Consider the following 27,359-nt stretch of genomic DNA (forward strand, 5'->3'; position numbering starts at 1 on the left):
CCATGTGTTTGTTAAAGCTTATCAGTTTATAATGCAGCTGCTAAGGTGTGAGACTTTATGAAGCTGTTAATGTTTGGCTATGGAAAATCACTCCCATTTGACAAAGAAAGCCTGGCAGTTGTTCAGCTCTTGGGCATCGATACACATACAGCTACACACCACATAAAATATCACACACTAGCATTACATTTTCAGTTTTGTCTCAATTATTTATGCCCAATTTAAGCTATGCGCCTAACATCTTGTTGTTGTGGATTAGTCACAGGGAAGAAGGTAAGATAATGAACAGTAAATGGTTTCAGATTGATCAATATTGCCACCTAATGGCCACAACAGAGAATGTCTGAGTGGTTGATCTGGGACCATGCAACAGAAGTTGCAGCAAAAACTTTCTTTCCTTAATCGTTGACTTTTGAAAGACAATATTAACCAATATTAACTGTGAATGTCTGGGGGTACATAGTCTGATCTAAATGGGTGGCACATGTATGTCTAAGTAACATCCACATGAATGCCAGGTCCAAAAGTTTCCCAGCAGAACATTGCATTGTCACAAGACGGTCATAATGTTATTTAATTCTGCTTCTCTTTTATTCTGCGTTTTCTGTTTCCCTTTTGTCTCTTTTCATGGCTGGTTTCTGGAAGAGGTATCCACCCCTATGAGCTGGGTTTTTCCCTCAAGATTTAATCCCACTGAATGGGCTTCCCCCCTTTTTCCCTCTGCACTTGGATTTAATAAAACATATCATAACCACTGCAGCAGGTGAACTGATAAAGTTGAGTGTAAAAATATACTTACTTTTTTGTTTGTTTTAAAATTTTATATTCTCCAAAAACACATGGAGCATTTGTGTTCTGGTGTGATATGCTGTGTATTACTGGAAAAGATGGTTATTGATTATTTGAAAAACAAAAGGGATTATACAGAGTCACCGTGAATTGTTGATCAACATACTTAATCAGTTGTGTTTTTCCCTTGTGGACAAATTAAAGGATTATCTTTTCTGATGTTACTTCCTGGTATTCAGATATGACAGTTTGCTGTGCTTAATTTAAGATTTAACTTTCGTTTCTGCTTAGTTTCGCTAAGGATCATTGAAAGGGCCAGTAGAGCCACACCTTAAATGAAAATGAAACTGAATGCATGGGGTCTATATAACGTTAGTCTGCAGTTGAAATTGTCTCTTTGCCTCACCATGTAAGGAGAACAGCAGACAAGGTAGGATATGCAACAGCTTTGCCTTGCAGTGTGGATTTATACGTTAGTTTATGTTTAAGATTCAGATATTGTGTCTGCAAAATCCTAAAAATGAGGTTAACCTAATGCGAGATATTTTTTTTCTTCCTTATAGACTTTTCCGATTCGTAGTACAATCAGACTCCACTGTACGATTTCGATTTAAATTTTATTCAAAGTTGATTAAGATTTAAGATGTTGCCCTGTTTTATAACTCGCCCGAAAGTCCGCACCAGGTTTTTTAGCTTACAAGAAACGCATCACACCGGATGACCTAAATTTACTCGTCGAAAAAAACTTTCTTAAGTACCGATAGTTTTCCTTATAATCCTTTAAAAGTGCATTACAGTCCTTTGTCCTGTTATTAATGCTGTCTTTCTATGCAGGGACAACATGTTTTGCACTAATTGTCGATGTCCTCTGGACAGCGGTTTTAACTTCTGCCCTACATGTGGCAGCAGGATTCACAAAGGTAAACTTCCTTAAAAAACATTTATTTTTCTTGTTGTCTGAAATGCACTGACTCTTGTGATACTGTCAGCTGTGTTGTTTTGGGGAGCGTTAAGTCGCGTGGTAGCTATGTGATGTTAGCAACGTCCAATGCGGAAGTGCCGTAAACTGCAAATTTGGTCTGAATTTCAAGATGTTTGAGGTCGACCCCGGTCCTTATTAGCATTAGCGGAATTGACGCGTGTTGGAAAACGTAATGTAAGGGGCTGTCGTCAACCGGAGCGCTGTTAATCTTTAGCCTAGTGCACCGGTCTGCACAATAACAAGGCGGAGTCCATTGGTTGTATACGGGCGGGGACGTACGCAGTGAAACAGCAGAAAAGAGAAGAGAAACCATGTGCAAACGAAAATGATTCCATCAGGCAGAGCATTGGAAACGAGTGCAGAGCGTATAAAAAAAAGTCATAGTGTCCCTGCTGTGTGCTGCAGTTTCACCATAAATCAACAGGACTGCATATATAACTTCTCTGCTACAGGACCCCCTGTCAAATTGGAAAAAAAAACATCCAATAGGAAACATGGACCACATCCAATGTCCGTGTCAACTATTCTTGTGTCCTGACAGCAAGAGTATGACTCAGAAGACTGGTTGCAGTAGTTTTCCTAACTCATGTCTTGGTTAATGGTTTAAAATAAGGTAATTCTGTTATTTATCCCACCTAGTGTAATTTTGTCAAGCCACCTGTGTAATGGACACAGTGTTTCAATCTTGCCACCACAATATAAAAAACAAAAAAACTAAACAAAACATATAAGCATGTTTATTAAAGTATCAGCCATAATATTATGACCGCCTTTCTAATATTGTCTAATATAGGTCTTCCTTGTGCCTTCAAAACTGTTGTGACTAATCACAGACTAGACATGGGTCTTCTGAGAGTGTCCTGTGCTCCAAAAGTTTCCCAACAGAATATTGTTGCCACAAGATGGTCAATATTGCTCACTTCTCCTCTCAGTGGTCATAATGTTATGTCTGATTGGTATATAACTTGGTCATTAAATCTACAGTACTCTGCTGTCTTGTTGGACATTGTTTTACCATTTTGATTAATTGATCCCATCTAAATATCATATACATTTTTCAACATACTTCTCATAGCTCATATATCAGCCCCAGTATTCCAGCCAACTCACCTGTAGCCTTGTCACATGGTGACATAGTATTATCCTCCTGTGCTGCTATTTATTGTTATAGCTGTAACTGTATGAGCGTACTGTACAGTCAATGAGCGTTTCTACAATTAATATTTTGAATGCTGGCTCTATCCATTCTCTTTATTCACTATCAATGTCCCACTTAAAAGTGCCGCACCTATATCTTATACTCTTGTTTATATCATGTTCATATGCTGCATGTATGTTTTGTTCAGTTTCATGTATAAATTCATCTGGTTTCTTCTGCTGCCCTCGTTTTTTCTCTTTCTCTTTCTCTTCCCTTCTTTCTTTTTTTCTGTCTCTACCCATCCAGCCTCAAGCAGATGGGTTTTGCCTTGCCACTGTCGCCTTAGCGCTTGTCCTGGGGGTTTTCGGGCTCTGGGCTGTGTAAGGCGCCTTGAGACAACTGATTCTTATTGGCGCTATGTTCATTTATATTTCATATTAGTTTACAGTTATTTGAATGAATGTGCCTCCTTTGCGGAGTAGTATTTGGTTGGTGTACTGCCTTGACTGTAGTCAGTACATTCGGTATAGGTGTCAGTGACGCAGATAACTAGAGTTTTTGAAATGCTGTCCTATTCGTGGTTCAGCCCGTATGTATGATTTATCTGGTACCTGGTATCTTAAAGTTCAGTTTGGCCTACAGCCTGTTGTACTATCCCGATATTCTTTTTGTATTTACTGCAAAAGACTTAATCTGACACACTTATGTTGGTTAAGCATAACTATCCTGTCTCATGACAAACTCTTACGCAGATGTTGCCACAGCAGCACCTCAACCCCCAGCTGCTGAGGGGAAGGTGGATCAAGCTCAGGCTCCAAAAGATGTTCAAGAAAAACAAGAAAACACAGATGAAATAAAGGTGAACAGTTGTCATGAGATTGGCACAATTTCCATGATATTCAAATTGTATTTAGTCATGATTGTAATTACAAAACTGAAATAGTGTATATAGTGCTTGTGGTTTTCTTTCACCAGCACAAGCAACCTTTATTGAAAATCAATAAAAATTAATTGTTCTATGTGCTCGTTGCACCAAGACTTTCTAGGGCAGATAACAAGCTCAGTAAAACAGCTTTATATTGCTAAGAGTAGAAGCTAATGTTTTGGTTTCACATAGTTATCGGTTATGAAGAACTAAAAAATGCCACAGCCTTTGTATGTTTGTCAATATAATAAGTGTAATACAATTAACCTCTCAACTAGCCTTGTCTAAATATTGCAAAGCTTCAGGGGCTGTCAGCTGGCGATGACTCACAGCCAGCGAGTGATGGAGCTACGCCAAAGGACCCATCAGATAAGGCTGTCAGCCCAGCCACAGTGGAAACTGCCCCAACCTCACCCCCCCTTAAAGCACAATTGGATGGCGAGTTAACTGCTATTCAGCAAGTAAAAGAGACTTGTAAGGAGGAACAGAGGCTATCTTTGTCAGCTGCTGGAAGCAACTGTGAACCATGCAGGCAGGCAATTCCTGAATCAAACCTTTCTGTCCCCACAAAACCGCCCTCTCCTGCACCTTATTCTGACAAAGTGACAGAGCAACATACAAAGCACCCAGCAGATAGTAGGGAAGAGGGAAGTGCAGATGTGCTGCAAGGTCCTGCTGATAAGCCAGGAGACTTGTCTGAGCAAACACCTCAACAAGCCAAAGCAGCAAAGCAGCCTGTCCATGAACAAGAAAAAGACAAGACAATATCTAATGAGACACACAATCTTTCAAGGAAGCCAGGTGATAATGAAACTGGTACAGACACTGAACAACATCAACAAACTGACAGGAAAGAAGACAAAGCAGCTGGAGCTCAAGATAGTAAAAAGAAGAACAAGAACAAATCTGCTAATCGACGTCAAGAAACAGGGGGATCTGCCAAAAGTACTGAGGTAGTTACCAAACATCATATCTATAATTGTTCCAAATTGAAAAGTATGTTATACTGTACATGTCAGAAGACCAGAAAGGTCAAACCATCACCTTGATTTTTACTGTATGCTGTATATTGTGTAACGTATTAAGTCATATCCTGACCCTCTGATCATTTTTTTTTTTTTTTCCCAAAAGGTCACATCTAATGTTAAGACACAAAAGCTTTCAGGGAAGCCAGTAGACAATAAAACTGGTACGGGTGCAGAACAACATACAGCCCATAAAAAAAGTGACAGGAAAGAAGTCAAGGCAGCAATAGCTCAAGATGATCAGAATACCAAAAATAAGAATGAATCTGCTGATCAACGTCAAAAAACGAGGGAATCTGCCAAAAGCACTGAGGTAGTTACTGAATATCAAATATATACAGTGGGGCAAGAAAGTATTTAGTCAGCCACCAATTGTGCAAGATCTCCCACTTAAAAAGATGAGAAAGGCCTGCAATGTTCATCATAGATATACCTCAACTATGAGAGACAAAAGGAGAAAAAAAAAATAAAAAATCCAGAAAATCACACTGTCTGATTTCTAAATAATTTATTTGCAAATTATGGTGGAAAATAAGTATTTGGCCAATAACAAAAGTTCATCTCAATACTTTGTTATATACCCTTTGTTGGCAATGACAGAGGTCAAACGTTTTCTGTAAGTCTTCACAAGGTTTTCACACACTGTTGCTGGTATTTTGGCCCATTCCTCCATGCAGATCTCCTCTAGAGCAGTGATGTTTTGGTGCTGTCACTGGGCAACACAGACTTCCAACTCCCTCCAAAGATTTTCTATGGGGTTGAGATCTGGAGACTGGCTAATCTTGAAATGCTTCTTACGAAGCCACTCCTTCGTTGCCCAGGTGGTGTGTTTGGAATCACTGTCACGCTGAAAGACCCAGCCACATTTCATCTTCAATGCCCTTGCTGATGGAAGGAGGTTTTCCACTCAAAATCTCACGATACATGGCCTCATTCACTCTTTCCTTTACACGGATCAGTCATCCTGATCCCTTTGCAGAAAAACACCCCCATTCTCCTCCAAACACGACAAGTTGAGTTTTTACCAAAAAGTTCTATTTTGGTTTCATCTGACCATATGACATTCTCCCAGTCCTCTTCTGGATCATCCAAATGCTCTCTAGCAAACTTCAGACAGGCCTGGACATGTACTGGCTTAAGCAGGGGGACACATCTGGCACTGCAGGATTTGAGTCCCTGGTGGCATACTGTGTTACTGATGGTAGCCTTTGTTACTTTGGTCCCAGCTCTCTGCAGGTCATTCACTAGGTCCCCTCGTGTGGTTCTGGGATTTTTGCTCACCGTTCTTGTTATCATTTTGACCCCACGGGCTGAGATCTTGCGTGGAGCCCCAGATCGAGGGAGATTATCAGTGGTCTCGTGTGTCTTCCATTTACTAATAATTGCTCCCACAGTTGATTTCTTCACACCAAGCTGCTGACCTATTGCAGATTCAGTCTTCTCAGCCTGGTGCAGGTCTACAATTTTGTTTCTGGTGTCCTTTGACAGCTCTGTAATGGAGTTTGGAGTATGACTGTTTGAGGTTGTGGACAGGTGTCTTTCATACTGATAATGAGTTCAAACAGGTGCCATTAATACAGGTAATGAGTGGAGGACAGAGGAGCCTCTTAAAGAAGTAACAGGTCTGTGAGAGCCAGAAATCTTGCTTGTTTGTAGGTGACCAAATACTTATTTTACTGAGGAATTTACGAATTAATTCATTAAAAATCCTACAATGTGATTTCCTGGATTCTTTCCCCCTATTCCGTCTCTCATAGTTGAGGTGTACCTATGATGAAAATTACAGGCTTCTCTCATCTTTTTAAGTGGGAGAACTTGCACAATTGGTGACTGACTAAATACTTTTTTTCCCCACTGTAATTGTACCAAATTGGAAAGTATATGAATGTAATGCTGTACATTTCAGAGACTTTCAAGGTCAGTTCATCATCACAGCAGGTGCTGCTTTTCTGTCCTCTGTACTCAGCTGTCGCTCTTTTCATTATCAACACAAATCTAACTTTTACACCACATTAACACGTAGCTATTACTGTGTAAAACTCTAAAAATACAATCTTCAACGATTGTGTACCTACTCTGTTATTTAATTACAATAAACAGTGTTTGCAGCCACATTCACGTAGGACATTTCTTACCTTGATTTCTTTTAACTATATGCTGTCTATTACATAACCCATAAGATAATATCCTGATCCTCTGATCATTTCTTTCAAAGGTTGTTGGCACTACATCGTCTGAGAAACCAAGCACAGACTCGGTAAAAGCACCTAAACAACAACAGGGCAACAGAAATGAGGATATCTCCAAGCCACACACTCCCACTTCCCCAGGCCCTCCCAGCCATGGGGCAGTGGGTCATCCAGGGGCAGCAAATAGGTCCCAGTTACAGATGTAAGTTTTGGACTTTAAGACATGTTTTTGAATAATCCATTATATACCTACAGTAAATGAACAGTTAAAGTAGTCATGTGCAATTGTCAACAAACCATCTTAATATAAAGAAAATATTGATATATTTTTCTTTTTTTATTTCACCAAGCAGTGACTGCATATCTGTGTACTTCCATGCTGTCACTTCCAACGATCCTCCCCTGGATCCAGAGAAACATGAGATTTTCTTGGTTTCAGAAAAGTTGTTTGGGTCATGGGAGATACTTGGACAGCAGATGTCTTTTTCCAGGTATGCTCTCCTTGAAAAAATAAAATTAAACAAAAAAAAAAAAGGTTTGTAAATTCTTGATAGAAAGCAATAAAATCACACAATGACGATTAACTTTTTGAGTTATCAGTAATATTCTTCACATCCAAGCAGCATTGTGAATATAATTTAGTCACTAAATTTTTGCATTTGAAATCTTACCTTGGCGCATTGCTAAAAATATAACTTCTTGTTTTCACAGGCATTTAGGAGACAAGCGATACCTTGTTGAAGGGCATGTTCTAGTACACAAAGACGCAATCAAGACAAGCATACCTTACAAATACTGCATTTTCAAGCGCAGTGAAAATGGCTGGAAAAGCGCGTTCGAGATCATCTTCCTGAAAGAAGAAAATGTATATGTCAACAGGTGCCTGTCAATCCAACAGGATCTTCTGACTTATGACGGTATTCTTGAATCACCTCTACACATGGATACACATGAAACTGAACAACACCATTTATTAATGTGTAATGACTAGGCATATGTCAACTATGTATTTCTCCTGTATATTCATATTCATATACATTCATATACATTCTGGAGAGTTATTCACAAGAAGTACAAGCATGCATGTAACATCATAACAGATATGACAAATCATTATGTTATATGTAAAATATTTCTATTAATGTTGTGCTGTTGGATCTTAAAGGGTCCTGGCACCAGTATGATGATATGATCCACTCCGAGCTGAAGAAGGGTTGGATGGGTTTGAAGTTCTGGGCGTCTCTGAGCCAAGTTGTGATTAAAGGGAGAGAGTTTGCTGGCGAGGAAATGCTAAAAATGATCTTTGGTCTTCTTACAACCTGGAATGAACAAAATGTGGAGAACTTCTTTCTCCTGCTACAACAGTTCTATTTTCAGTATAGATGTCCAATGCTTCATGATGGTTCAATGAGACACTGGGGAATACAGTATGGTACAGATGAGGTAAATATCTAGAATGTCTCGTAAAATCTGACACAGTCATAAGAAATGCTGTTTTCCACAAACATACTGACCTGTTATTTTTATTCATTCAGGTGAATGCCTTGCTCAAATACTTCCTGGACAACAACATCCTAAATACAATGGGGAAAGAAAAACCCCTCTTACCACCTCTGCATGCAGGAGTTATTGGTCTGCTCATCTACAACAAATATCTCAAGGACAGCAAGACATTTATCAGCTCTGATCACCTATCAAATCTGTGTGATCTTCTTTGTCTGCCAAATGAGCCACAAAACAATTTTATCCCTATCTGGAAAGAGTTTTCAAACTCTGTGAAAAATAAAAACGGGTAACTGATGTTTGATTTAAGTTCATTTCCAACACCAAAGATTATAATTTAAAAAGAAACTAGGATAAAAAGGGTACTAAGATAGTGGATGCAGTAGTTTTACCTAACTTGATTTTAGATATTTTCTTTGAGGAAATATGGTGACACTAAACATTGACTTATCCGTTTGTATAGGGTGGCAGATGTTGTTGAGATGCTTTGCAACACTGCGAGACAACGCACTATTAAGAAATGGGTCTTGCTCATCCCTCTGATTCACCTACTGAGAGAAGAAAGCAAACCATTCGAGCCAGTCCCATGTGTCTTGAGTCCACAGTTTGACTCATGGAGCGGCTTGAAAGGAAGCAAAGGGACGCATATCCACTTGGGAAGTTACACTATGTAAGTGTTTTTCTCCAATAAACATGATAATATTTAGTGAAAGCTGCCTGGTCACTATAATCTGCTCTGACTTTGAATTATTGTAGAAATTTGTAGCGTTTCAGCAGCAGAGACAATCGAACTATAGAACACAGTCATTAAAAAAAACAAATTTAAAACCCAAAATGGTTCTGGTTGGTTTGACATTGTTGCATTATTATTGGGAATATTAGTGATACTGTAATTACCTGAAAAATCTTTATTATACTTGATCAGGATCATGAAAGACCATTCCTACCTGGTGGACATTGATCACCTTCTTGTTCACTCTTGGATGTCTTTGGTGGATATGGACGATTTGTTGAGCTTCATATCCAATGTGCTTCATATCCAAGTGGAGCTCTTGGATATTCTTCATTATTTGCAGTTCAACATCAGATCTGAAATAAATTATTCAGTCCTCAAGGTATGTATCCAGATATACATCTTCATAATGCCAGAGTATTAATTAAAATGTGACAAAAAATTCTGAGTTACTGAAATTGATGAATCTGTAGATAACTAAATCTATACCTAACCTCAATCCATAGCTTTTCTCAGCTTTATGCAACTGTAACACTTTAATTGTGTAGTTTTTTTTTTTTTTAGCTGAAGCTATTTTTAATGAAGCTTTGCTAAAGTTTGGGATTTGACATTTGCCAGGTGGCCAGACACGTTTTGTGGTGTCCACAACTGCCCCATTGTGGCCATAAAAACAAACACAAAAATATCACATATTGCTGATACATGCTATATAAAAGCCACAAGTTTTCTGGATCACACACTCACTGTTTAACGACTCTGTGTCTAATCTTTTATTCTGACAAAAGAGTTTGGAAAAGGTTGCATCTCATCTTGTCCAAAGTGAGACTCATCGCAGCAAAAGGTAAAACAAAATTATGTAATACAGTGTCTCTGAGTAAAACCTATGAATGTCAAGTCTTATCAATATTACCTATAATCCTTGTTACACACAATAGCAACTTAAATATTTATATTTTCTCCTCATAGTTTTGATGACAGATATGGAGAGTGTTGTCTGAAAACTGCTGTAAGGGTTCTTGCTTCAGTCTGCAGTCACACAAAAGATCCAAACCTCTGTGAACTACCTCTTCAGTTCCTTGATCTGGTCTGTCTGATTGCCAAGACATATGGCCACACTGATTCCAAGGTGAGACTGAGACGGTCTGTTTCTGTACCAATCCATATTCAAGCTTTGAAATATTTGGATCAGTTTACAGCAAGTGATATTCTTTCATTTTGTACAAATAATGGAGCTCAATTAGATAAGTATATATTGTGTCTCTCCTCTTTAATGATGGGAACAAGTGGTATGCACTGAACTGTAATCTACAATTATGTGTTAAGAAAATCTTATATTTATATTTTACATATGTTTCTCTTCTAACAAAGTTGGAAATACAGAGTTGCTAAATCGCAATGCTTAATAACAAGAAGTTAAATCTTGAGTTAGTCTTGACTGACCTTGACTTCCATTAAGCTATGCTGTATATAATGACTTAAGACTTCCATTACAGGCAAGAGAAAGGTGTCATGAAGACTCAGTGAAGGAGATGTTAGAGATAATGAGGAAATGGAGGAGAAATACCTTCACAAACAAACTGCTCAGTGCATGGAACAAGAAGTCTTATGACCCCAATGAAATTAAGGTAAGCAAAAATGAATGGCAGGAGTGGATTTTCTAATATTTTGAATTGGTGTTGTATGCAGAACTTTAAATGTGATTTAGCTCACCTGTTTATTAAAAGCCACATGTCTCTCTTGTAGGTATGGACGAAATTACTCTCCGTATCCTTCAGTCACGAGGAACACCTTTTGTCCTACTGGAGAAACACATTCATGAAGGATTTTGAAGGAAGATTAAAAAAGGTAAGGCTAGATTTACTTTGGATTTCAAATAATACATGCGCACTTGATAAACAAAACTCAGAATATATTCTTCTGTTCCAGGAAAAAACAGAGGACCAAATCGGATTATACTGTAACACGATGGAAGAACTGAGCAAGACCAGTCCACTGTTGTGCAGCACAATGGAGAACTGTGCAATGGAGGTTATTGCACGCATTTGCCAGGTATGAATAAGCAGTTTACAAATGCATGGTTATATATTATATTGGGTGATTCATATTATGCGTTTTCCTTAATTTGTACATTTCTGGCATTTACTCCTGCCTTATTGTACAGAATGTAAAAATATATAAGAGAAAGCAACATAAATATTCCTTTCTACTTAACTCAATTTCATAAAACTGTATAGTCCATTTATAGTTTATAGTGTATCCTTGGTAGATCCTTCATAATTGCTATTACATTTTACTCATGAGTACCTTCATTAAAATACAATAGTACAAGTTTTTCAGTCCACCAAGAAGAAAAGTACTTATTTGGCAAACAATTTACCACACTGTTTTCTAATGAATGTGCTACTTGGATTAACATTAATTGTTGTCTATTATCCTATTTGTCTTGTTTTTATTTTCTGTTTAGGATAAATCTGGCACAGCTGTGTCAGGCCTGTTGAGGAAACATGATATCACAAAGTTCGGGAAGCTGATGTCAGTTGTTGTGCTGAAGTCATGGCCCACAGATTCCAAAGGAGATTACATTCAAGGGGAAGACTTGATATTTCAGAACCTTGTAAACTGGCCCATGGCTAAAATGATCTTCCAAATGGCAGGTAAAAGCTTAAATGCAACATGGAACATACCTGTGCATGTGTGAGAGATGGAAAATAATGAAATTATGGTGGAGGGGCTGGCAGGCAGTGCGTTGTTTAATAACTGGTTTTAACTCACAGTAAAATGTTGCTGTTTCTGTTTGCACTCTTTGTTTTCAAGGTGCAGGAGAAGAACTGGCCGACAAATTGTCAGAAGAAGCTCAAATCAGGGTTGCCTTGGCAACCTCAGCATTCAAATCTGTGTCAATGAAGTTCCTCAGTGGAGAGATCCAAGTCAAAACTTTGGAACAGATTCTCACGAAGGAACGTGAATTTGTTGGTTTGCTGAAGCTGGGTAAATATGAATATCTGTCTTTTTTCCTACCCCCTCACCTTCTTTCTTTTACTCATCTCTTTTATGGACCCTATCTATGTGCATAGTTTTTGTTGAAGTTGTTTTGGAAATGTAGCTTCCACAACACATTTATTTTAAAGTGAAATGTTAGTTTACATTGAACTGAAATGGAAGTTCTCAAAATGGTCATGAAGTCCAATAATTAGCAACAATTAGTTACTACATAAATCACTTTTTCAGCAGTCAGTTTTCAGGATGAGTGCAACATGATTAACAACTTTCCACAATGCCGCAACATTTTCAAATGCTATCTGAGTGGTAGCCGTTTGGATGCCATGAACCCCCGGCTAAATGACTTTGAGAGACTCTGCTGAGCATGTTTTGGTTTAGAAACTTTGGCTTGTATCATATGCGTAGCGGGGTCAATAGATTACGTAGAAATGGTCCATGCATGGATGAAGGCTTTGCTGTTCCACTTGGTGGTTTTCTGGGTAGAATTTCACTTTATTATATCTGTTCCTTTATTTGTCTGTATGTGCTTATTTTTCTCTAGATATCCTCTGTGATGATGGTCGTTGTAAAGATGACAGGAACATGGAAAAATTACTGGTTCAAAGAAGAAAGGAATTGAAAGATATTCAAACAGAGAAAGAGCGAGTGAGAGGTCTTCTACAGGTCTGCCAGGAGCTTCCAGAACATATCAAAGGTGCAATAGACCTTTCTGGCACACTAAGATAAAAAGTTTAAGGGTCGAGGTATTTTTGAAAAGCCTTAATCTCTGAATCACATTTGGAGTTGACTTGTTGTTTGTTCATGGATCTGTCTACCTTAAGTTTTGTCTTCAGCAAGTCATGATGCTTCAGATCATGAGGTGTTCGAAGGCTTCGGCAGTTTTTTCTTTTTTTATCCTTATACAGGTAGATCTTAGTTTCACCTGTCCAAAGAGTTAGAATAGCTCTGACGTTTATAGTTGTTTTTGGTGAACAATACATTTATGCTTTTGTAAGTATGTTGTGTAAGGAGTTTTCTTTACCATTGAAGGAATCCTGATTTGATTTTCTTTAGCCTAAGGATGGCTTGTTTCACTTTCCAAAGGAAAAGGCCACAATTGAAACCAATTGCGTTATCCGAGTAATTGATGAAGAAATAAGAAGCAATAATATCACACATGTGACTATTAAACAGCTATTGAGGTAATCACCCTTGAGCAAATGAAAGTAGGGGGCTGTGTATAACATTTTCCTCCAGTATTATCCAGGATAAAAACCTATTAAATCCAAAAAGCTGAATTTTATACTGATGGTCATTATGCAACTGTAACTTGAATGTATTTTGATAAACAGCTAAAATAAGGAACAAATGTCACTGTGCAAACATCTATGGACCTAATTGTACCTTCAAACTTTCTTCTATATATATTTTTTTTATTTCACAGTTGACTTTAAGGATCTGGACACAAAACTTAACCAGAACATTGAAACAATGAATCTGAATGCATTAATGGAGGTCCACACTCTTGATGAACAGACTTCTTCAACAACCGGGAAGATCACTTATTTTAATCTTTGTGATATAACCCGTCAAATGGCTTCAGAACTGCATGCCATAAAAGACAGCTTAATTTTTAAAATGTGCTGGACAAATCGAGTGGAAGAGCTGTCAAGAGAACAAGATGATGAAGATGACACCGAACCCACAGATGGAAATGAAGAGGTCTACACTCTTGAGCTGGTCCACAGCAAAATATTCCAGAGCTGCTACAGCAAGTACAAAGAGCTTTATGATAGCCTGAAGAGCGGAGAACTGTTGCTGGAGGAAATAGACAGCATTTTCAACATCTATAAAGGAAAATACAAAGATCTGGAGAAAGATTTAAACACCATGTGCAGAGTAAACCGATCTGATGACAGGAAGTGGGTCAAAAAGAGAATTGAACAGATTGAACAGTACCAGGACCTTCATCTAGCAATGGAAACCTCCAAAATCATCATGGAAATCAAGAACATGGTGTGTTCAGGGGGAGACTTCAGTGCACTGGGGAAGTTGCTGCAAATGGTGAGTTTCCCTAACTGCTAAAGGCTATGAAGGAGCAGTAGATCTAAAGAAAAACCTCTTTACAACCATTGTTATATATGGGATATAAAAATATATTTGCTTTTGAATCTTCTGAAGGATTTGTATCCTAGAGGCAAACCATTATTTGCTCTTGTACTCTTGAATATTTAAATAATTTACTGAGACAGAACATTTTTCCTGACACCTTGATTTAGAAAGCAAATAAACAAATCATTAGCCAATAATTTAACGCTGTTTATATATCTTTCAGGACGAAGCCAACTTCAGGACATACAATCTGAGTTACATAGATGATGACTTCATACGTGCGAAAGACAGTCTGAAAGACATTACTGATGATCGCAAGAAATGTCTTCAGGAACTCAGCCAGAGAGAAGAGTTTGTCCTGTGGGTTAAAAAAGAACTTGAAGGTACAGTAGCTCAGTAGATGCCTTTTTTAGTAACCTGGTATTGAAAATAACATTTAGCATAGCTAAAGGAGGCTTTCGATTGCAGATATCAGTGAGCTGAAAGTGTTTGTTGACTTGGCATCCATCTCTGCTGGAGAAAATGACCTGGACGTGGATCGAGTGGCCTGTTTCCATGATGCTGTACTTGGTTACTCATCCATATTGTATGGGCTGCAACAAGACTCTGGGTTTGAAGACTTCAAGGATTCATTGTCAAAATTGTGGAAGGCCCTTGATAATGACAGAAATATACCAGAGAAGCTGGTGAGATATGAATCTTCATGCTACCACCATACTCTCTCAACTTACTTTGTTACTGCAACTGAAACCAAATAATTTATTTGTTGCCTAACCAACTTATTTTAAGGTTAAAACTCCACCCATAATATTTGTGACTCAGTACATGTACAACTATAGAAAGTAATTTCAAAGTAGTTTAGAGGAATGTTTCACCAGCTTGAAATATTTCATACCAACAATTAAGATGAAAAAATCTCAGTTGAATTGTTGAATCTCTATAGTCACTCTAGTGAAAACAGCCATATAAAATTAATTGACTTCTCATTTCAGCGGGATACAGCACGTCATCTTGAGTGGTTAAAGACTGTTAGGGAAAGCCATGGATCTGTTGAACTGTCATCACTGTCCTTGGCCACATCCATTAATGAGAGGGGAATATACACCATCAAGGCCCAAAACCAAAAACGGGTAAACTAAATGTGTTACATGAAATCAATGCTTACACATGTCACATTGCTAGTAATTATATATATGCAGGGTTGCTTTAAGTGCAGAATATTGTATTTTTTAACGTTTCATCTGCATAATTGGTAAGAAACTATAAGCAATAAATACTTTTCATTTGAGAACCACTTTTTACTAAGACAATTTCCCTTTCAAGTAGAATTTTCTAACCTTGACCTAAACATTTGTTTCCATAGTATGTTTATAAAAAATACCATGTGCATTTTGGAATAGTTTTATTTTTTTTAACGACTTGAAGACACAAACGCTATTTATTAATGCTTCCCTTATAGCTTGATTTAGATACTTCAGTGACACTGCAAATTCGTGATGAACACGAGGAAACCATGACAAGTACCTATGATGACTTGAAGGAATTGCAAAATAAACTTATGCTCATGTCTGGAAGAGGGCAACAAAATCAGAGCGAAGTGGAGCATTTCACTGAGGTTCGTATATTATGTTGTATTGTTGTTACTTAAGTTATACTTTAAGTCGGCACGTTAATGCAATCAGTTTTGTACAGCACCTGTAATCTCACTTATTTGTCATATTAAGGTGTTTGATAACGTCCAGAGACTTGCCAGAGCCTGTGTAGACCTTCATGCTGCAGGAAACCCACTGTTCAGATGTTGGGAGGCAAAGGTGTATTGCAAACCTCAGAGTGATCCATGTATCATCATGGATATCAACTTTTGCAATACCCTTCACTGCATCAAAGTAACAGGGAGTGTAGTTGAACAACTTACATTACTGTCCAAGAAGATGGAGTTGTTTCTCATTGACTGGCAAAGCTTCATGGATGAACAGAGATCTGTTCACTACTATCTAAACTACTTCACAGCAGAACAAATATTCTACCTGTGCAGTGTTGTGACTCCAACGAATGTGAATGAAGAAGTAGAGGACAAAGCATTGATGATGCTGTCTTTCATCAAACCTAACTGCACAACAACAGATGTCTGGAGTGCACTGAGAAGGCTTCAGAACGAATATAAGTCTGGAAAAATGGATAATGAAGACAGTGAGACATCTTTTGCCAACGTCAGTCGTTTTATGTCATTTTATGACTCAGCAGACGAGGCGGGCCAGACAGTCCGTTTGAAAGAACTGGAAGAGTTGTGGGATGGGTACATGAAGAATGGGGGAGTATTTTTCCATGACCTCTTGGATATAAGGAGTTTAGGGGGTCTATTAAAGATGTTGACGGCTACAGAAAACCAGAATCAAAATGAATGGGAAGAAGTAGTACTCTCAGAGACAAAAGACAAATCCCTTAGAAGAAGTCTTCCTAAAGGCCTTTCCTCAAAACAGCCCAATCTCATAATCTGCCCACACAACGAGATCCTGACTTCAAGTATCTGCTTGTACATGACCAGTGACTACGAGCCACTACCTAGTTATGATGAGGTTCTCTTATGTACCCCTACAACGTCTTTGGAGCAAGTAGAGCTTTTCTTGAGGAGATGCCTCACACCAGGCGACATTGGCCAGAAGATTTACACAATGCTTTGGGCAGACCAACTAACCTATGACGTTAGCTGTGCAATGGAGAAGTGTTTTCGGAAACTGCATTCCCTATATAAAAATGATTATAGACTAGTCATCTTTTGCAGCTCTGAAAAAGAGCACACTTACATTCCTACAGCATTCAGCCAGTACAAAAAAGACATTGTACCACAAGAGTCATTGGAAAGTATCCAGAAGTACTTGTCCAGGCATTACTCTCTCAACTCAGATCACAAGAATGCTGTGTACAAAGGTGGCCATTATGTTGGCATTGTCGCATCCCGGCGTGCAGGAGTAGGTGAGTCCTACATGTATAGTACAAAACACAAGAAAATCAATAATTGATGCTACTTTAAGTGTTGAGCTATGTTTTGATTTTATTATTACAGGCAAATCATTGTATGTCCAGAGATTGTATGAAAAGCTGGAGAAAAGTGTTGAACAAGATACTGCCTTTAAGAAGTGCATTCCACTGACTGAACATGAGATTGATGACCACAAGGTTCTCCAGTCATTGTATGATACACCAAAGCAACAAGATCTCAAGGTTTTTCACTTTGACGTCACATCCTCGGTATGTTACTTTTAAACTTTTTGCTTCATTCAATAATGTTTTAATAAAATATAAATATATGATGTAATGGTTTTCAGACCATTTTATGTCTTGATAATGCAAATCCTAATACACAGGTGCGGAAAGGCTTGAATGAATTTCTGTACAAGCTTTTCTTTTTGCGGTACCTAATGGATTCAGATGGGCAGATGTGGCACTGCAGCCACAAACACTTGTATGTCATTGAGCTACTGGAATCGACAAATGATCAGCCCAGATATGCTCCAAGATCTGTAAGTTGAGATATGATCCTTGGTTTGATGGGAAACCACGGAAAATACTTTAACCTTGTGAAATTCCTGGTATTTATTAATGCCTATTCATTCAAAGGTTTTTATCAAAATGAAATAGCATGCATTATGTGGTAAACAAACAAACATATGTTCAAAATTAATATCATTATTTTTACCCAAAAAAATGAAAAATATTTTGTAACAAATATTATATAAAAGAATACCCTTGAGTGAATAGGTATGTCTAAGTTTATCTAGCACTCTACCAGTAGCCGTAATCAAAGGTTTAGACTTACCTACTCATTTGTTTATGTTTATTTTTAGGGGCAGAAGGAAAACTTTGCATTCTGGGATGTTTTTCCCAAAGTGTTTTGTCGTCCACCAAAAGAAGTTATGGCTTTGGAAGTGGAGAGAGAGAGAGATGCCAGCATGGAGAGTGATGATCCCCTAATGGACGATAAATGTTTCAGGAGTGAAGCTTATCAAAGACCATACCAGTACCTCACACGCTTTCACAACAATGAAACTCTTCAAAGTTTCACTTACGATGGGGTTGAAGGAACGCATGCAAAGTGTCTTCAGATACTCTTGATCTACTGTGGCATAATAGATCCCTCATGGGCTGAGCTACATAACTTTGTCTGGTTCCTGAATCTTCAGTTAAAAGACTGTGAGAGTTCAGTCTTTTGCCAATTTGAACTTGTTGGAGACATTCTTAATGGGTTCAAAAACTTTGTGGTTGAGTTTATGATCTTGATGTCCAAAGACTTTGCAACCCCGTCACTGTGCATCACTGACCAGAGCCCAGGGAGGCAACAAATTGACATCAGTGGGCTCAATGAAAAAGACTTGGCTCCATTCCTAATTAGAAAAAGATGGGAATCTGAACCACATCCATACATCTTTTTTAATGATGACCACACCTCGATGACTTTCATTGGATTTCACCTGAAGCTAAATGACCAGAAAGGTGTTGATGCAATAAATCCCTTGACAGGAGAAGTGATAAAGAGAAACATCATGACCCAAGAACTGTACCAAGGCTTGAAACTTCAGAAAGTTCCTTTCAATATTGACTTTGATCATCTTCCTCGAGCTGACAAGATTGAGCACCTGTGCAGTGTGCTTGGCATCACGTGGCCAACAGATCCTGATGAAACATATGAACTGACCACTGACAATATGCTCAAAATGATGGCAATTCATATGCGGTTTAGATGTGGCATTCCTGTCATCATAATGGGGGAGACCGGATGTGGAAAGACCAGGCTCATAAAGTTTATGAGTGAACTGAGAAGGTGTGGAGCACAGGCAGAAAACATGAAACTGGTTAAAGTCCATGGAGGAACTACATCAGAAATGATTTATGAAAAAGTGAAGGAAGCAGAAACTCTTGCAAAGGGCAACAAAGAAGATTACAGTTTTGACTCTGTTCTTTTCTTTGATGAGGCAAACACCACAGAAGCCATTAGTAGCATCAAGGAAATCATTTGTGATAAGTCAGTGCAGGGACAACAGCTTGATTCCAAATCAGGGCTACAGATTATTGCTGCCTGCAATCCTTACAGGAAACATACGGACAAGATGATTGACAGGCTAGAGGCATCCGGATTAGGCTACAGGGTCAGGGCTCAGGAAACCGAAGACAGACTTGGCTCCATTCCTCTTCGCCAACTTGTGTATCGTGTTCATGTGTTGCCACCAAGCATGATTCCTCTAATTTGGGATTTTGGGCAGCTCAGTGACTCTTCAGAGCAAATGTACATTAAACAGATTGTGCAAAGACAGGCAAAGGCCATCTCAATCGAGGGGCATTGTATTCAAACTATAACTCAAGTGTTGTCAGCCTCACAAACGTTCATGAGGGAGAGGAAAGATGAATGCAGCTTTGTCAGTTTGAGGGATGTAGAACGTTGCATGCAAGTATTTGTGTGGTTTTACAAAAATCACCCCATGTTTGAGAAAGATCTCAAGGCCTTCCTTCAGCAGCAGTCTAAGAAAAAAGGAAGGTTGCCATATTTACCTGCTAGTGACAGAGCAATCTGGTCACTCTTAATGGCCACTGGTGTGTGCTATCAGGCCTGTTTGGAGAACAAAGGGAGATATCAGGAAACTATCAAGCAGTTTCTTCCAAGGGAGTACAAACCACAGAGAATACTGCAGGAAATTGAGCTCATGCAAGACCTCTTACTCAACAGTGTACCCATGGGTAAGACAATAGCCAGAAATGAGGCTTTGAAAGAGAACTTTTTCATGATGGTGGTCTGCATTGAGCTAAGAATTCCCTTGTTTATTGTGGGGAAACCAGGGAGCTCCAAATCACTGTCTAAAACCCTAGTTGCAGATGCAATGCAGGGCCCTACATCACACTCTGAGCTCTACAAGAGACTGAAGCAGATACATCTGGTATCCTTCCAGTGCAGTCCTCATTCAACTCCGGATGGAATCATCAACACATTCAGGCAATGTGCCCGCTTTCAAGAAAGCAAAAACTTGGATGAATACATTTCCGTAGTTGTCCTTGATGAAATTGGATTGGCTGAGGATTCTCCAAAAATGCCACTGAAAGTACTGCATCCATTACTGGAAGAGGGCTGTGTTGATGACGAGCCACAACCTCATAAAAGGGTTGGGTTCATTGGCATTTCCAACTGGGCGCTGGACCCTGCCAAGATGAATCGAGGGATTTTTGTATCCCGTGGAGATCTAAATGAGCAAGAGCTCATCAAAAGTGCTAAAGGAATCTGCTCATCTGAAGAAAACGTTCGTGAAAAGATCAAACACCTCTTTGAGCCTTTTGCGAAAGGATACATGACAGTATGCAAAGAAGGAAAAGGTTTTTTTGGTCTGCGGGATTTCTACAGTCTGATCAAAATGGTATTTTCAGTTACCAAAAGATCAAATGAGCGTCCTACGGCTGATGAGATCACTGGTGCAGTCCTGAGAAACTTCAGCGGAAAAGATGATGTAGATGTGATTGACATATTCACCAGAGCACTCACAGATGACTTTGCCAATGCCAGCATCACCACCCTTGATATGGTTGAGCAAAGCGTTGCTCCAGCTTCCCAAGTGGAGGAAAGTCGGTACCTTCTAATCCTTACAAAGAACTATGCAGCTCTTCCAATTTTGCAACAGATATTCTTGTCTCATCAAATCCATCCAGAGATCATCTTTGGGTCTAGTTTCCCAAAGGATCAAGAATACACACAGATTTGTAGGAACATCAATCGCGTCAAGGTTTGCATGGAGACCGGACAGACAGTTGTGCTTCTGAACCTTCAGAATCTCTACGAAAGTCTGTATGATGCCCTAAACCAATACTATGTGACGCTCGGGGGTCAAAAATATGTTGACCTTGGATTAGGAACACATCGTGTGAAATGCAGAGTTCACCAAAGCTTCAGGCTCATTGTCATTGAAGAGAAAGAAGTTGTCTATGAGCAGTTTCCAATCCCACTCATTAACAGGTTGGAGAAACACTACCTTGACATCAACACTGTCCTCAGAAATGACCAGAAGGACATTGCCAGACAGCTTCAAGAATGGGTTGAGGATTTTGTGTCATTTAGTAGTCAACTCCCCCCAAGAAAGCAGTATGTTCCAAGGGATGTCTTCATCGGCTACCACTCAGACACATGTTCCTCTGTGGTCCTGCAAGTAACGGAAACTCTGGGTGTTGAAACAGATGCTCAGGATACTCTGAACAAAGCCAAAGCCATTCTGCTGAACTGTGCCACTCCTGATTCGGTTGTTCGTTTAGACAAATCCAGACTGCCTGATGAGGAAAGAGAACGTTTGATAAAAGACTACGTTAAAGAGGACATGCACAGTTCATTGGGAGACTACATTGTGTATCCCACACAGCATCTGGAACAATCACATGCCTTTTTCACTGAGGTAACTTTTTAATTGTGTTATCAAATATTAATTCAATTCAAAACATTACAGTATCGTTAAAACCGTCCATTGAAGTGGTTGGCTTTTGGCCCATCTGTTCTATTCAGTATATAGTAGAATAAAAAATCAAATTAATTCTTAGTTCCTTTGCTTTTTTGTAGGTTACAACATTTTCCAGGCTGTTGACTTCAGCCGACACTCATCAACTGCAGAGTGTGATTAAGATTGATGCAATCAAGCTGCTGTCTCTGCAGCAGTTTGACACAGAGTACTCTTTCCTCAAGAAAATCAGGTATGTAAGTTACAAAATAAGTATGACACATCTTCTAAGGTTCTAACTTAATTTACCTGAATGATTGACATTCAATTTTACAATTGGAATACTGTGCAGTGTACTGAATAGATACATGTATTTGGACATTTGTGGTGTCAAATTGATCACTTCTCATACAAATACTCATACAAATTCTCATACAATACAATGTCTATTTGAATAACATGACATTCAAATACATTGTGGCTTTGTCTTGGTATTAGGGAATTTCTTGGCTCAACATGCGCACACAAAGTGCTCATTATCCAAACAGAGTATGATGAAGACTTCCACAGAGGGAATATTCTTTCCTCAGCAAAGTGAGTCTGAAGACAACTACATATGATTTAATAACATTAATATGAAATCTCACATTTGTTTTCTTTTTGCTCTTGCTTATGCTTGACGTTTGTACTCCTCAGATATTCTTGCATCAACGAAATCAACAAGTGTGATGCTACTGATGGCACAAAGATATTTGTGTACTTTGTCACCAAACTTCCTCGAATGGAGGGTGGGACCTCCTATGTTGGATTTCAAGGCGGTCAGTCCTTTTACACAACCGAGGACTATTTTATGTTAAATACAACAGTAGAAACAACACTAGAATAAAGGGATGGGAAAATGTGGGAAAGCAGATATGACAATAGCTGAAATAGCCCTTATTGTGATACACAAAATGCACCACATAGTGCTATATATTAAGAGTAAAAACAACAAAAATAAAAGAATGAAGGTAACTTAAATATTGTGTCTTCTTTAATCTGATATTCTGCAGGCCCTTGGAGGTCTGTCCACATCGATGATCTCAGAAGGTCGAAAGAGTTTGTTTCTGGTGTTAATTCCTTGAAAGATGAGCGAATGAGTAAACTTTTTGAAGATCCACCTGAGGGTAATTCTTCAAATCGTTTTTTATTTCTGCAAAATGTTGCATATTTAAGTAAATAAATTAAACTATAATTCTCTCTGTTTTTTAAGCCATGGAGATAGAAGACAACTCTGGTGTGCCACAAAATGACAACTCCTCTGTAAGTCTTATTTACCACATGTTTATAATTTTTTTTGGCTCCTTGACAGAAGCATGTTTTGAGAGTGAAAAAAACTTGTATAATAAATGTTTTATACCAAATGGATTTCACATAATTACAACAAAAATCAGGTTTTAGGTTTACAGTAGGTTTGTAGCTTTTTTATTCATTATTTTTATTTTGAAATCTATGCATTTGTCAGTAAACTAGGAAGCGCTTTACAAATCAATTTTCTCTGGCATTCTTCCACATTCTAGTCTAATTCACTAATTATGTGTACATATTTTCTAGGTTTTGGGAGAAGTCTTCGACACCACAGACCTGGTGAGGAGTTGTGTGCAGAGTGCAGTGAGCATGCTCAGAGATTCATCAGACAATGGAGAACTCAGCACTAAGAGAGTTGAGAATCTGCTCACACTTCTGGATGGAAATCAGCAACAAGGTTAGAAAATGATTCACAGAGGGTGATCATACACACACACCTACATTGAGTGCAGTAAAGAGTTTGGAAATTAATTAATTAATTTTGTTTTTAAGGTGTGTTTGGAGACATTTTGAGGAAGCGTCTCCACTCCTTGTTAGAGGATTATGAGGCCAGTGCTGCCAGTCCAGACAGTTGGGTTCTAAGTGAGGCTTCTAATTTCAGTGCTCTTCAAGAGGGAGGAACTTTCCTGTGAGTCTGTACTTTGTTTGTTCTGTCATTTTTTTGCACCTTAGCAAATATTACTTTGATTTTAAGACCCTGGGTGAATATTTCAATGAAGAGAAGCTGATGAGCTGGACTTGGGCTATGGAAGTGAGGCTGGAGCAGTTTTGAGCTGAAATGACAGCTGACTGCCATAAAGGAGAAAATATTTAAAGTTTGACAGGAACTCCATGATTGATTAGCTGAATTGAGATCATTGCAAAAGTGGAAATTCCCATAGTTGACGGAAGATGGAAAAGTGTGAGTTGTGAATGAGTGAGGAAGTTTTTACTGACTAAACTTACACTGAGCTTCATAACTCACAGACACACACTCTGGAGGAAAATCCAAACGGTCATTACTCCACTCCTCGCCTACTTGGTCTCAGTCATTGACCGAGATTGCAATTTGGACCTTCTGCTCAATAGTGGAGATGACATCATGAACCTGTGGCTTGAGATATTCGGTAGCAAAAAGATGCTCGATGTACCCTATGTGAGGATGGAAAGCAAGTGAGTATTAATTTTGTTTCTGGCATTTTCTGGGTCTAAGTGATATTTTCTGGCCTGAGCAAAACCATAACGTCAAGCTATTTGGATTTCAGAAGCACTGCTCATAAATTATTTTTATCCTGCTCTCTTACAGCTCTGGGGTACTAATGATTCAAAGCCATATGATAGGTGGCACCAGCATGCACTGCCGCATGCCCTTCAGCTGGTGGATTAAAGACTTCCTGGATGGGCTTATGATGCAAACATTCAGACATAAAAGTAAATAATAAGTATCATATGTAAATGAAGAACATGAATTCTCCTGTATATTTCAGCTGTTATCTTTGTGACAGACCTTTCTTTTCTGGACTAAGTGCATTATTTACTTCTCTTTGTAGGTCCTTCACTCAGTCACTTTGATGAGTTGTTCTTGAACACTCCACTTGGCAGCTACATGGCTAAAAATGTGAATGAAAGAATTCGGAAAGATTTTTTCGAAAGGTATCTACGGGATTTCGTTTTCATGACCTTCATGGCATCAGATGAAGAATCAGAGGTGAGGATAAATAAAGTTTAGAATATCAGCATCTTTTGTCATTAGTGCAATACTACTACTATTCTTTGCTCTTAGTTCTTCCCAATATCAGAGGAATGTCCAAACCTCTCAGGCTGGACTAAGTTTAAGCTCCCTAAACATCACTGAAAATTTATTTAAAAGTAATGGCCACTCATTATAGTCCCAACAAAGTATTAATAATCAACTTGTGCATTTACTCCTCAGCTCCTGTTCCATGCCCTGGCCAGCTGTGTTGAAGAGGTACAGAAAGAAAGAGGAAGAGAAGAAGAAGGGTTTTCTCTCCCACACATCCACGTCGCCTACCATGTCTTCCAGAGCCGTCTTCAGAATCTCTCACGGATGATTTCCCTTCAACCTCAAGTCGTGCCTCCTTTGCGCAGAAATCAGCAGAGTAGACATTGTCCAGAGATGGTAAAAGCACTTCTAATTTTCACAAATATCTGCTGACCTCATCCAACAAACATCATCTGTTTTATGTAAGATAACATAGAAGATTAATCTGTGTAAATAAGAGGCCGATTCATTCATTATACCTTGACTATTCCCAAAGTAATACTTGCTTATACTGTAGTTAAAATCTATCAAGACTATGTTTTGATTTTGTAAATAAATGCTAAGAACTACAGAACAGTACATTAATGCAAACTCTTCTGATGTTCTGTAGATTTTGGATGTCCTTGCAGCCAAGGCATGTGTCGAATGCCTGGAATCCCCAAATTTAGAGACCGATACCCTCTGCCAGGACTGGCTGAGGCAAGTGAAGAGACTGCAAGCGTCTTTGGAGTTGATTTGCTCCCATCAATTCACCCAACAATATGGGGAGAGAAGCAAAGAGCGAGTCACTGACGTCAGGTAAAACACTGATGCACATGAAAAGTATTATAAGCAAAATACTCTTCCAAATTCAAAAAATGGTTTCGATGCTGGATTGGTAGGTCTCATCATGAACAGGTTTGCTGTCAGGAGTTTTCATTCGTACACACTGGTGTGAGCCACAGCCAGAGGAATTATGTTTTTGTCTTTTATGTTTTCATGGTAAATCATTTATTCATGAAACACAGTACTGGGCTTGTTAAGCTTAAGGGAAACTGAGAAGTGGTGCAATTTCACATTGTAAGAGCCTCTTATTTAATGATTAAGGTGGTTGTCTACTAACAAGTGTCTTTAGGAAACTGCGCCTATGTAAAGTGTTATCATAAAATATAATCCTATATTATGTAGATTATGCATATACTGTATTTGCACAACAACCTGATTATGTTCTGCAATATTTTATAGTAACGGCTGGATGCGCATCTACTTCCTATCATTGTTTGTGGAACACATGCTGCTGGGTTTCCAGAATGAAGACATGCAGCTCAGGACGCTCGTCCTAAAACACTCTAAAACCTTAAACAGGGTGAGTAGATTTTTTTTTTATCACAAATATATTCTACAAAAAAAAAAAAAAAAAAAAGCATGCATATGTGATTCTGTTTGTTCTATCCTGTCCTACATGGAGTTCAGCTAATAGGAACATCTTATCTACTTCTCAGGTACTGGAGGGAAACTCAGTAAAATCTACAAAGGTTTTTGAAGCTGTAGTTGATGTACTGAAGTCCTGCAAACAAGGGGCAGTAGATCTGATTTTCAGGTAATGGTTTGTTCATTTGACCCTGCGATTATTTTGGATAAAAAAAACAAAGAATATTTATAGCTCCACTTAATTAACTTTGTTTGACATTGGTTACATCTTCCTGAAGGCATGGACTTCAGTGTGCAGTGTGCACGAGAGAGTCTCAGGATCCCGTGGGGCTGCCATGTGGTCATATCTACTGCTCAAAATGCATCAAGTTGAGTATTGATGCAGGACACTTATTCTGTCCCTACTGCAAGCAAGTCTTGCCCGATAACTTCCAACCGCAAGTTTCCGACGAATTAAGGTGAGATTTTCAGAATAGTTCACAATACAAACCCACTCTCCTTACAATCACATACAGAGAGTCCTGAAAATACAGCTGTGTCCTAGCATACGTTCATATTCAAGAACGTTTAGTGTATACTGTGAAACTGCCTATGTCAAGACTGTAGTTGGTGCTTTAGAACCTTTGAATATTGTCCAGTAGTTAACAACTCTTCTTTATGACATTTTTATGTCACTGACATACTGAGCTATGTGGCAGATATCAATGATTTGTAAATGTGGATACATGAATACTTCCCTACCAAGTCAGGTGAGCGTAAAAGGTGCATATTGAGGCGATTCAAAATTGGATGTTGTGATGAAAAACTGAGATGGAACTTAGACTCTTTGGGGAATCCTCTAGTAAAGGCTAATTCTGATAATAACTGACTTCTGCTTTCATTTTTACTTTTTATATATATATATATTTATGATTGTAAATTGCCCATAGTTTTGAGTGTGAGTGCAAATGGTTGCCTGTTAGCCCTGCAATAGACTGGTGAGGATACGTGGTAATAGAACATGAG

At 38.6% G+C, this 27,359-nt stretch overlaps 1 protein-coding gene across 4 annotated transcripts in view; it reads left to right on the plus strand.

Annotated features, from left to right (window-relative positions):
* Nucleotides 1-1,090: 1,090 nt before the first annotated feature.
* rnf213a (ring finger protein 213a) overlaps nucleotides 1,091-27,359 on the plus strand; it is a 37,049-nt gene continuing 10,780 nt past the window's right edge. Inside the window, exons 1-44 of one of the 4 annotated variants that reach the window (XM_047586600.1) lie at nucleotides 1,091-1,219; nucleotides 1,624-1,709; nucleotides 3,662-3,768; nucleotides 4,134-4,787; nucleotides 4,966-5,172; nucleotides 7,075-7,250; nucleotides 7,399-7,539; nucleotides 7,760-7,965; nucleotides 8,214-8,491; nucleotides 8,584-8,840; nucleotides 9,015-9,221; nucleotides 9,477-9,666; nucleotides 10,070-10,125; nucleotides 10,251-10,410; nucleotides 10,778-10,909; nucleotides 11,028-11,129; nucleotides 11,211-11,333; nucleotides 11,749-11,938; nucleotides 12,099-12,272; nucleotides 12,826-12,978; nucleotides 13,708-14,327; nucleotides 14,599-14,758; nucleotides 14,844-15,061; nucleotides 15,368-15,505; nucleotides 15,835-15,990; nucleotides 16,100-17,348; nucleotides 17,440-17,624; nucleotides 17,741-17,896; nucleotides 18,221-21,796; nucleotides 21,958-22,088; nucleotides 22,334-22,429; nucleotides 22,532-22,653; nucleotides 22,888-23,001; nucleotides 23,088-23,137; nucleotides 23,429-23,579; nucleotides 23,675-23,810; nucleotides 24,149-24,334; nucleotides 24,468-24,592; nucleotides 24,712-24,869; nucleotides 25,095-25,301; nucleotides 25,555-25,742; nucleotides 26,169-26,289; nucleotides 26,426-26,523; nucleotides 26,633-26,812. In XM_047586600.1, coding sequence (XP_047442556.1) covers nucleotides 1,631-1,709; nucleotides 3,662-3,768; nucleotides 4,134-4,787; nucleotides 4,966-5,172; nucleotides 7,075-7,250; nucleotides 7,399-7,539; nucleotides 7,760-7,965; nucleotides 8,214-8,491; nucleotides 8,584-8,840; nucleotides 9,015-9,221; nucleotides 9,477-9,666; nucleotides 10,070-10,125; nucleotides 10,251-10,410; nucleotides 10,778-10,909; nucleotides 11,028-11,129; nucleotides 11,211-11,333; nucleotides 11,749-11,938; nucleotides 12,099-12,272; nucleotides 12,826-12,978; nucleotides 13,708-14,327; nucleotides 14,599-14,758; nucleotides 14,844-15,061; nucleotides 15,368-15,505; nucleotides 15,835-15,990; nucleotides 16,100-17,348; nucleotides 17,440-17,624; nucleotides 17,741-17,896; nucleotides 18,221-21,796; nucleotides 21,958-22,088; nucleotides 22,334-22,429; nucleotides 22,532-22,653; nucleotides 22,888-23,001; nucleotides 23,088-23,137; nucleotides 23,429-23,579; nucleotides 23,675-23,810; nucleotides 24,149-24,334; nucleotides 24,468-24,592; nucleotides 24,712-24,869; nucleotides 25,095-25,301; nucleotides 25,555-25,742; nucleotides 26,169-26,289; nucleotides 26,426-26,523; nucleotides 26,633-26,812 — 12,113 coding nt within the window. In that variant the 5' untranslated portion in view covers nucleotides 1,091-1,219; nucleotides 1,624-1,630. The remainder of the gene's footprint in view (nucleotides 1,220-1,623; nucleotides 1,710-3,661; nucleotides 3,769-4,133; nucleotides 4,788-4,965; nucleotides 5,173-7,074; nucleotides 7,251-7,398; nucleotides 7,540-7,759; nucleotides 7,966-8,213; nucleotides 8,492-8,583; nucleotides 8,841-9,014; nucleotides 9,222-9,476; nucleotides 9,667-10,069; nucleotides 10,126-10,250; nucleotides 10,411-10,777; nucleotides 10,910-11,027; nucleotides 11,130-11,210; nucleotides 11,334-11,748; nucleotides 11,939-12,098; nucleotides 12,273-12,825; nucleotides 12,979-13,707; nucleotides 14,328-14,598; nucleotides 14,759-14,843; nucleotides 15,062-15,367; nucleotides 15,506-15,834; nucleotides 15,991-16,099; nucleotides 17,349-17,439; nucleotides 17,625-17,740; nucleotides 17,897-18,220; nucleotides 21,797-21,957; nucleotides 22,089-22,333; nucleotides 22,430-22,531; nucleotides 22,654-22,887; nucleotides 23,002-23,087; nucleotides 23,138-23,428; nucleotides 23,580-23,674; nucleotides 23,811-24,148; nucleotides 24,335-24,467; nucleotides 24,593-24,711; nucleotides 24,870-25,094; nucleotides 25,302-25,554; nucleotides 25,743-26,168; nucleotides 26,290-26,425; nucleotides 26,524-26,632; nucleotides 26,813-27,359) is intronic. The other 3 variants (XM_047586601.1, XM_047586602.1, XM_047586604.1) reach the window with 3 other exon arrangements.

The sequence above is a fragment of the Mugil cephalus genome, chromosome 6, assembly GCF_022458985.1.
Source record: "Mugil cephalus isolate CIBA_MC_2020 chromosome 6, CIBA_Mcephalus_1.1, whole genome shotgun sequence".
Taxonomy (NCBI): domain Eukaryota; kingdom Metazoa; phylum Chordata; class Actinopteri; order Mugiliformes; family Mugilidae; genus Mugil; species Mugil cephalus.